Here is a 10,906-nt window from a genome sequence, read left to right on the forward strand (position 1 = left end):
TTGATCAAGTTGCAGGAAACCCGTATTTCTGCTGCTGTTGCTGCTGCTGAAGAACATCCGTTGCAAATAAGAACAGCGTCTCAAATTTGTAACTCTGCTACAGTAAATTCTTTGTAATATTCAGTCATTCGTTTTGCGACTCCAGTACATCGTTGCAAACATTCAGAGTTATAGGGTCATGCTTAGGTTAAATCTTTTGATGGTCCATGCTTTCGATTTACAACTATTGTTTTGAGAATCTACTTGTCTAGGCGAAAATATGAGAATCACTTTAAACGTAAAGAGTTGCATAAATATTGACTAGATTAAATCACATAAAAATTGGAGATTGGTGGAATCCAAAATCTCAGTGCTTTTTATAAACTTGAATACAATTTCTTTTTAAGTTTTCTATTTTAATTTGTGTCTAAAATCGAGTCCACATAATCCGAGTTGAACGAACTTTACTACCACTTAAAAACTACATCATTTACCTAATTCTATAAATAAGAGTTGAAATGCAAGTGTAAAACCATCCCAGTATAATCAAAACTGAAGATCAATATGTTTCACCCCTCGGGGTTTCTCAGTGGATGTAGGCGTTAGTGCAGAACCAGTTTAATTCCTCCGTCTTCTTCATTTATGTTTGATTAGTTTTGTTTAATCGATGATACCCATAATCGAACATGGTATCAGAGCTCGTTATTTTGCGACGAGTCAGTTGACCGCGCGTTTATTCCGCGTCACCCGGTGTAATTATCTACGTGTTAGACCCAATGAGGCTATACATGAGGGGGCATGTTGAAATTATTATATTAGTCCGACTCTGATGCAGTTAGTCCACCAGGATACTAACTAATTATGCAAGAAAAAATTACCAACTTTTTTTTCTTTTCTTTTTTTGTAAATTCAGTCAGATACAACCTTGTAACGAAGATCCGAGTTATGAATGTTATTGTTGTCTTAGGTATTATTTTTTTGGAATGTTATTAGATGTATGAGTGGAGTTAGCATAACCAATGTAAAGATTTCCTAGATTGAGAATGCAATTGTGACGGATCGGAGAACCTGGACTTTCAACGAACCGGATTTCAGCCCGCTAGGCAAGCACCGATTCCCTGAAACGCCACTCAAGTTAAAAAAATATGTCCACTGATAAAGTCCCTATCTCAATAGGTAACAATCATTTTTTACCGAAAAACAAACTTGAGATCCTGTTGAACAGAAATATCATTGGTTTCAAGGTTAGAATTCTATGAGCATATGTCACATACCATAATACTCATAAATTTCCACAAGAGTTCCAATTTCCAAACAGACGGACAGTTGCCAAAATTAACAGACGGCCAGTTGCCAAAATAAACAGACGGCCAATTGCCAAAATTAACGAAGGCCAATTGCCAAAATTAACAGACGGCCAATTTCCAAAATAAACAGACGGCCAGTTGCCGAAATTAATAGACGACCAATTTCCCAATTAAGGTAGTTCTGGTTACCATCCATCATTGGCCAGTTACCTATGATATATACTTGCCAAGATTGCAATCATCTCCGAATAGGTGTAATGAACTGCCGAAGCAGCAACCAGCACTTTCAGATGACATGAACAATCTTGTAGATTTGCGCTGAACCGCATAGCGGCTGCCTACATACCCTCTCCGTTGCTCGAAGGGATCAAGCACGACCGTAGTTCGTCTATTTTTGTTTAGATAGTATGAGCTACTCACTATAGCAACTATCTCTTATCAACTATTAAGTAAACTGATATTGTTTAACATTTTATCATTTAACGAGATAGTTTTACGCAATTTCCACGATATCAACTAATTAATAAGAAATCAATTTCTGAAAATATAAATTACACTAACCATTATAAACTTGGCTCCATGAAAATTATAAAGGAGTGACCACAACTATGTGTTTTTCTATGCACTTAACTGTAAGCTTCCTTACTGTGTCACGATACAATTCAGACTCTATTCAGTACCGTAGCAGACCACAGGCAAAAGGGGGAAAATGGCATGCATGCTTATCCAATCCAACAATCTAGCTCTATAGAAACAAAAGAATTGCAGCTCAATGTGTTGTCTACGCACTTTGTTATCATGGCAAGTAGTATGATCTAATGAACATTTCAGTAGTAGTTTAACAGAGAAAAGAACACCGAAAACAGTCAAGGCCTTTCGATGTATCAAACAAAAAAATGATGATTAACCCAACCACAATCGCAAGCATTCAACGACACCTACCCATGCATCAGTTGCAGAGCTTGGCCAGTTTCAAACTAGGTTATCAAATCAATAAGAAATTAATTCATCACTCCCGCTCAACATAAATTGAATATATACAGTTCCAACTCATTAAATAGCAGTTATACCTAACCACTATCTTAACATGATAAATGTTATATCATGGCTGACATATAAAACCGTAGTACTTTCTCAAGGAGAGCTAATATGAATAAAAATGAATCTACTAACCTCATATTAAAAGTCAAACTCATATATACAAACATACGTCTTTCTCATAATTAAGGAATTACGTGTCTTAGATGAAATGTAATAACTACAACCCATTATTCAACAAGTTTATGGTTTCAAGAATATGTTCCCACATGGTATGAACTTATATAATTTAAATGATTCCTCATAACACTAACCCGATTCTAAAATAAGTAGTTTTTCACAATTCTCGGAAATTCAACCAAGAAGTGGAAAAAATAATCAACCAATAGCCAAGGAATTGAAATATCCATATGCATAGCTTAACCACACAAAAAATTTCAGTGAAGTTAGATTTCCGAATCAGATGAGGTCATTCTCATAACAATTAGAAAATGACTACTCAAGGTACTACAAAATTCAGTCACAATATTGATGTGTTTTCGACAACTAAACATGCTTAGTTTCTCCTGGAATTATTATCATACCTTAACAACACCAAACCACATAACATATGAAAAATTCAGCTTAATACAATAATCATATAATGAGGTAAATTCAAATAAACGAGCTGTGGAGTATTTCCGGTTTACAAAACACAACCACAGTTTATTCAACGTCTACAGTAGTTAACTTTACCCGATTGCCTTGAAACTTTTACAGAAGACTTACCACACAAGATAAAACAACATATCCAAAAACCACCTCAAACTAAAGGTTCAATTAGAATATATTAACATTAGATGTCGATTGCTTTCAGAGTCGTCATACAGAATTCAGTCTTGATTATCCCACTCTTTGGGGTACCTATAATAATCAGAACCTCATGAAAATTTTACAGTAGGTTACTTATAAACATAAACGACATACTAAAATTTAAGCTTCATACGATTTACAGATAATGAGACACACCAAGTGCAAGTAGGCTGTCCAGAATTTTAATCCAGCAGAAGGCAGTCACGATAAGTTTATTAGTTTAAGCACTTCATTATGTCTGATCTTCTTAAAATTTTGAGATTACTTTTATGACTGAAGAAAGAACAACATAATGAAAATTCATAACATTCCAACGGCTATAATTCAAGATATCAATACAACAACAAACATACATTCTAGAGTTTATTCATACAAGAGAGCCAAGCACGAATTGACCATGAGAAATTACAATAATGAAATCAATTTTTCTTTTTGAGCAATTACTGATGATAATAATAATATAACCAACTCATCTATTTACAAATAACATGGGTTATGATAATAAATATCCAGTTCCACGACATGAACCCATAATTCTCAAATACCTCAAATCAAAGTTTCATGCGAGCAAAATTCATGAATTTGTTTCATACAACAAAAAATCACCCTGATTTCTACCAACCCATTCCATGAATTTTATAATAGAAAAACCCCAAAAATTCAAACATGAAACCCACTTGGGTAGAAAAAATAAAATAAAGGAGATTCCTACCTTCTTAAGCCAATTCTATTGCCAAGAATCAGCAATTTCAGCTACCAAGCCATAGACTTGTACTTTCTTAGAGAGAAATAATGGCATCTAAGGGGAGTAGAAGTAGAAAACTTCCTGATTGCACATGATTCCATATTCAACACCAACAACATAATTGCACATGATTCCATATCCACTCGAGCATGTTTTCTTCTTTGGTTGAACAACCCAGCCTCCTGAACTTTTCCGGCGTCCAAGGACGGATCAGCTCGGCTGATCTTTCCCCTTGGGTCTGAAACTTCTTGGGAGTGTGCTAATTGATATTCTCCAACGTCCAAGGACGGATTAGCAGTGCTGATCTTTCCCCTTGGGTCCGAGTCTGTTTGGTTAGTGGGGTGTGTTCTTGTTTTTGCTCTAGATCTTTTGATTATTGATTCGGTTTTTCCGTCTCGTGTTAGATTAGCTTTGAGTCTTTTTCTGGGTTCTGGTTTTGATTTTGAGTTCACTCTAGTCCCAAGCTGCTTAGGCCATGTTTGGTGGTTTGAACTTGTGATTGAAAACAGACCTTAGATAGACCGCTGCTGTTCTTTGTTGGGTTCTTTTTTTTTTTAGTTCTTTGTTTGCAATGGCTGCTTTGATCAGAAGACTAGATATTGAGCAAAAATCTTTTTCATGTACTAGAGTCGACAATTCTCTGGTTGAGATATCGGAAAAAGGCCATGGTTTATCATGGATAGCTTCATTGACGTTTGAATCCATCTATGTGCTAGTGGGTTTTCTAAGACACCATTTTAATAGACCCCAGGTTCAATATGATTTGTGTAAATGCTTGGAGAAAGAGTGCAGATGGATATTTGAAAGACAACACAACATCAAAGGCGAGTTTATTAGGGCTACTCGATTCCTTTACTCGAACAACAATGGAAAGAAGAATAGTTTTTGCTTCCCGGCAGGTCATGATAGATGGGGATGGGATATGTGGGCTTCTCAGTTAGAAGGGGTTCTTTCAAAAAAGACTCTTTCGGTTCAACAACCACCAAAACTTAATGAATTTCCTCAATGGCAAAATTCCAAAAGCATCAAGGTCAGTTCAGATAAGACAAGCTACGCAAGGATTGTGTCTACAATCAAGGAAGACAAGCAGTCGAAGATTTTCTCAACAACATGGAATCCAGGTTTTGAAGCTCAAGAGATAAGAGACTATGGAATTATTGTTTCTACTGGAAGATGGAATCCGGGTTGGAGATTTGTTGCAAGTACAATTAAGAAGAAGATGGGTTGGTCGAGGAATATGAGTCTTAGGCAGGTGGATGCAACTCATGCACTATTTATTGCTGAGAATGATTCTCAAATGGATCAAATTCTCAACATTAAAGACATGGGCATTCACTTCAGTAATTTCCGATTCCAGAAATGGTCCCCTATGTGGCGGGTGGATACTAAAAACATCTTTTTTCAAACTAAAGTCTGGTTAAGAATTAAAGGATTACCCTTGGATTTATGGAATGAATCTTCATTTATGAGCATAACTAAAGACTGGGGAAGGTTGGTGGCAATTTCAATGGTAACATCTGGCTTTTTCAAGCTTACAGAGGCTACAATTTGTGTGGAGGCTAAGTTACAAGATATTCCAGCAGCCATTACAAAGTGGATAGATAATAGAGAAATCTGTTTGTTACTTCAGGTAATTCCGACAGGCAACTTAGATAAGATCATGTGCATCGTAGTGGGCCGTAATGATGATGAATCAAAGGAAGCTGAATCTCGCGAGCAATTTCAGACCCCTTGTTCTAATCATATGGTTAAAGATAAGAAAAAGGGTAAAGATCATCTGATTCTCGATAATTTATCTCCGGCAACAACTATAACGGTAACTCCTCTCAGCAGAAAGAAGGGAGGAGAAGCAACCACGTCAGGGGTAAATTTGAGTAGTCAATTTGAGTTTTTGAATTCAATTCAAGGGAACAGTACATTGCGGAAATTATCAGAAGTCGGGGAAAAGGTCGCATCAGAGGTGAGAGAGGAAACAAAAGTACCTAAAAATCCGTAAAAGATCAGGGCATTAATGAGAATGATGTACGCTCGGTAAGAAACAATATCAATTATGGGTTAGCGTGTGAAGACTTGTCGTTAGTTGATAAGAAAGTAACAACTGACATGGGGAAAAGTGTCTTGGCTTTGAAGTCGGTCGTAGGTGTTGACATTTCAGAAAAGCCTTCAAGCTCCAGCAACCTAGGACTGCAAAGCAACACGGGGTCTGAAGTAGGGTTACTTGGAAATAGAGTGATCACGGATTGTGTCTTTCCTAAAGGTTTTTTTGTACAGTCGAAGGAGCTAAGTGAATATCCTTTTCAAGTATCTTCTGGTCCGTTTGCTGTCTTGGAGGGTGAGTTAGAGAGGAAAGGACTTTTGTTTGATTTGAGTCTCGGGTTGGGTGCATGTGCTGCATTCACTTCAACGGCAGATAACAAGAAGATATTTTGCGACTTGAATTTGGAACCAATGGAGCATGAATCGTTGGGATTACACCTGGGCTTAGGAAACGGGCCATTAACTACGACCAGTCTAACAATTCCTCTTGAAGTGAGTTTAACGGGTGCTATTAGTAATAATTCTCTGTCTATTGAAGAAATTGAGCTAAAAGAAGACGAACCTGCTAGAGATAAATTAGGGATCTGTTTTAGTGAGACCATCAATTGGAGAGTAAAAGGAAAGTTGAAAATTCATAAGGTTGTCAATCATAGAAGATTTAAACAGAAAAGGTTTCTGAGGTTTCTGCTTCATGGACTTTCCCCTGAGGCGAGGTCTTCTATTCATGAAGAGAATTTCAAGAAGAAGGAATTTTGTGTTTGCGACCAAGACGATGAGAGACGAAGATTGGAAGCTGAGACAATCACGGATGTTCACATGGGTGCTCGTCTGGTGGATTCAATTTCTGCTGGTAAGAATTCTATTCAGGAAAATCAAAATTCTAGGGTTTTTTGTTCACAATTTTTTGGTACTGCTTGGTTGGACGATAAGCATTATGATTCAAAGCCATTATCTTCTCAACTTGAATCTTATATAGCAGAGCATGTAACGAATGAAATTGTTCAATTTAATTTGAAGTATTTTGTGGAGGATGTAAATTTAGTTTCAAAGAAGGGGGTTGAATGTTTTAATGGATTTTAACATTCTAACTTACAATATTAGAGGTTTGGGGACTGAAGGTAGAGATACTGCAATTAGCTCTGTGGTAAATCTTGAAAAGGCAGCTGTGGTTTTTATTCAAGAAACAAAAATGGATCACATGGATGATTTTACAGTAAGGAGTCTATGGGGTACTGGGGGCAATCAATGGGCTGCAGTAAATTAGATTGGTGCGTCTGGGGGGATCTTAACAGTGTGGAATGATGCTATTTTTAATTGTGAGGAGGTGTTTGCACAAACTCATTGTCTTTCCATCAGAGGCAGCAAAATTTGTGATGGTTTTAATGTGTTCTTACTAATGTGTATGGTCCAACAGGGGTTGCAGATAGAACTAGAATTTGGTCTGAGTTAGATGAGGTGAGAGCAAAGTGGCCGGAATTACCTTGGTGTATAGGTGGGGACTACAATGTTATTAGGGTCTCGTCTGAAAAAAATACACCAAGTGCTTCAGATGTGAATATGAGGCGGTTTGATTCCTTTTTGCGAAGACATGAGTTATGCGACTTACCACTGAATGGAGGGCTATTTACCTGGTCAAATATGCAAATTCCACCTATTTTATGCAGATTGGATAGATTTGTTGTTAGTGGGGAGTGGGAGGACAAGTTCCATTTAATGGCTCAATGTGTTCTCACACGGACGGTATCAGATCATTCTCCATTGTCTCTACGAAGTGGTGGTATCTTATTTGGTCCCTTTCCTTTTAAGGTTGAAATTTTCTGGTTAGAGCATCCTAGTTTCAAAGATCTGATGTTTTTTTGGTGGAATAGCATGTGTTTTGAGGGTTCTTCAAGTTTCATCTTTGCTAAGAAATTGCAAATGTTGAAGTCAATATTAAAGGGATGGAGTAAAGAGACTTTTGGGAATTTGGATAAGAAGTTAAGGGAACTGGAAGTACTAATTGACATTCTGGACAAGAAGGAAGAGGTATCAGCTCCTATTTCAGATGTGGAGATTTTGGAGAGGGCTAGTCATCGTCGACATTATAATGAAGTGCTTGTCTTGATAGCGAAGAAGTGGAAATTAAGGGCTAAAATCCGTTGGCATGAGGATGGGGAAAGGAATACAAAGATGTTTCACAAAATAGCGAATGGGAACAGAAGGAAAAACGCCATGTTTAAGTTGATGATTGGTACAGAGGAGGTTGTGTGTCAAGATCGAATTATCAAAGAGGTGACTGAGTTTTATGAGAAGTTGTATACTAGAGATCAGGAGGAGGATGTTGACCTGGAAGAGCTGTCTTTTTCAACTATTTCAGAGACGCAGAGCACTTGGCTTGAAAGAGAAATTTCTGAAGACGAGATCATGTCGACTATCAAATCATTCAAGCTGAATAAGTCTCCAGGGCCCGACGGGTTTCCGATTGAGTTTTACAAAGTTTCTTGGGAAGTTATTAAAAACGATTTTATGAAAGTGGTGAAGGAATTTAATGAGATTGGGGGTGTCAATTGGCGCTTAAACTTCACTTTTCTTTCATTGATTCCGAAGAAGAAAGATGCTGTTCAGTTGAAGGATTTTCGGCCTATTAGCCTGGTCAGTACTATCTATAAGATCTTTTCAAAAGTTCTCGCCAATAGATTAAAGGTGGTTATCCCAAATCTGATTTCTCAATCTCAAGGTGCCTTTCTAGCCGAGAGACAGATATTAGACGGAATCTTAATTGCAAATGAGCTAATTGACTCTAGAAAGATGCAGGGAAAAGAAGGGATTGTGTGCAAGTTGGATATGGAAAAGGCTTACGACCATGTTCTCTGGGGATCCGTAGAAGGTGTGCTTAAGAAGATGGGGTTCGGTTTGAAATGGAGAAGATGGGTTAGAAATTGCATTTCAAATGCTAGGTTTTCAGTTATCATCAATGGAGCAGCGAAAGGGTTCTTTAAATCTTCTCAGGGTCTCCGGCAGGGAGATCCTCTATCTCCGTTCTTATTCCTATTGGTGGCTGAAGTTTTTAATAAACTTATGAATAATGCGAAGTCTGAAGGTTGTCTAAAAGGTTTTTATGTGAAAGAAAATGGTATGGAAGTCTCTCATCTTCAATTCGCGGATGACACAATTGTATTCCTAGATGCGAAGGTAGAAGAAGTTCAAAAGCTTATGGAGGTGTTAGAGAGTTTCAAGGCCAAAACAGGTCTGAAAGTTAACCTCTCTAAGAGTGCCATGATGGGTATTGGGGTTCAGCAGGAATGTATTCAAGAATGTGCAGGATTAGCAGGGTGTGCAGTTGGAGAGTTTCCAATTTCTTATCTTGGGATTCCTATTGGGGCGTTTACTAGACTAAGATCTGTTTGGAATGTTGTGATTGAAAGAATGATTCTGAAGCTAGCTCCTTGGAAGACAAGGTACCTCTCGAAAGCCGGAAGGGTTGAGCTCATCAATAACGCGGTAGCATCCATCCCTTTGTATTATCTTTCACTTTTTCAAATGCCTATTTCAGTAGCGAAGAAATTAGAAAAACTGATGCGGAATTTTCTTTGGGGAGATACTATTAACAAGAAAAGCCTTCATTGGAGGTCGTGGAAAAAAGTTTCTGTCCCTAAGAGTGAAGGCGGTCTGGGCATCAGAAATTTAAAGGTTACCAACGACGCTCTGTTAACAAAGTGGTTGTGGAGATATGGAGAGGAGAAGATGAGTTTGTGGAGGAAAATCATTTTTGAGAAATTCGGCGGCATTGAAGAAGTTTGGTTACCTAAAGACTCAAAAAGAACGTATGGGTGGGGGTTATGGCGGGGTATTCTCAATCAGTCTGCTTTCCTTAAAAATGGGTCCAAAATTTCAATAGGTAGAGGAAATAAGACGAATTTTTGGGATGATGTTTGGTGTCATGAAAAAACTCTTAGAGAGTTATTTCCAAAGCTATGGAAAATCAGCAGAAAGAAGGAAGCTACAGTTGAAGATATCTACATCGATGATGGGGCTGGACCGTCTTGGAACATTGACCCTTGTAGAAGGCTTAAGGATCAGGAAATTCAAGATGTTACAGAATTCTCTAGACTTTTAGACGATCGAAGAGCTCCTGTTGCAACCGATGATAAACGGGAGTGGACTTACAGCCCCAAAGGTATGTTCTCTGTTAGTTCTTGCTATGCTTGGCTTATGCATGATCAAGGACATATCACTCCTCCAAAATTTCCATCTAAATACATTTGGAACAAGACAATCCCTCCTAAGGTTAGTTTTTTGGTTTGGGCTGCTGCAAATAGAGTTGTTCCCACTCTTTCTATGTTGTCGAGAAGGGGTATGATAGTGGTGAATTTATGTGGGTTCTGTGATAATAATGAGGAATCGGTTGAACATTTGTTTCTCCACTTCCCTTTCATTTGGAAGATTTGGGAACATCTTCTTCAACAGCTGGGTTTTGCCTGGGTTCATCCCACAACCATTATTGATTTCTCATGGAAGTGGAAATTGAAGTTTTCGACCAAACCCCTTGTGTTCTTACGATATTGTCTTCCGTTTGCTTTGTGGTGGGTGGTGTGGTTGGAAAGAAATGACATTCAAATAGCGAAGAAGCAAGGGAGGAAAACCTTAAACTCTCTTATTATAGATATAAAGTTGTTGTTGCTTAGTTGGTATGTTAATGTTGATTCATTCAAAAACATGAAGTTAGATGACTTCGTTTTTGATTGGAAAATCTTATTTAGAGAATAGTCAGTTGTAAGTTCTTATTTCTCTCATGTATCTTTCGAGGGTGCTGTCTTGGCACTTTCTTTTCTAATTCCATCTTATCTTTTTCAAAAAAAAAAAAAAAACATAATCATTCAAATAAATCACTGAGTCATATTAATCTCGCACAACTCATTTCTTGTTCTTAGAGTTTTTGAAAAGAAAATGGAGAAAACGTTTTCAAGAG

The 10,906-nt window shown here is 37.6% G+C and overlaps 1 protein-coding gene across 1 annotated transcript; it reads left to right on the forward strand.

The window, feature by feature from the left end:
- The first annotated feature begins 6,024 nt into the window (after positions 1–6,024).
- On the forward strand, positions 6,025–10,704 carry LOC113336795. Its single transcript, XM_026582469.1, has 3 exons — positions 6,025–6,974; positions 7,060–7,187; positions 7,373–10,704. Exons 1-3 carry the CDS (start codon positions 6,025–6,027, stop codon positions 10,702–10,704), a joined length of 4,410 nt encoding a protein of 1,469 aa, XP_026438254.1.
- The last annotated feature ends 202 nt before the right edge of the window (positions 10,705–10,906 follow it).

The sequence above is a fragment of the Papaver somniferum genome, unplaced genomic scaffold, assembly GCF_003573695.1.
Source record: "Papaver somniferum cultivar HN1 unplaced genomic scaffold, ASM357369v1 unplaced-scaffold_154, whole genome shotgun sequence".
Taxonomy (NCBI): domain Eukaryota; kingdom Viridiplantae; phylum Streptophyta; class Magnoliopsida; order Ranunculales; family Papaveraceae; genus Papaver; species Papaver somniferum.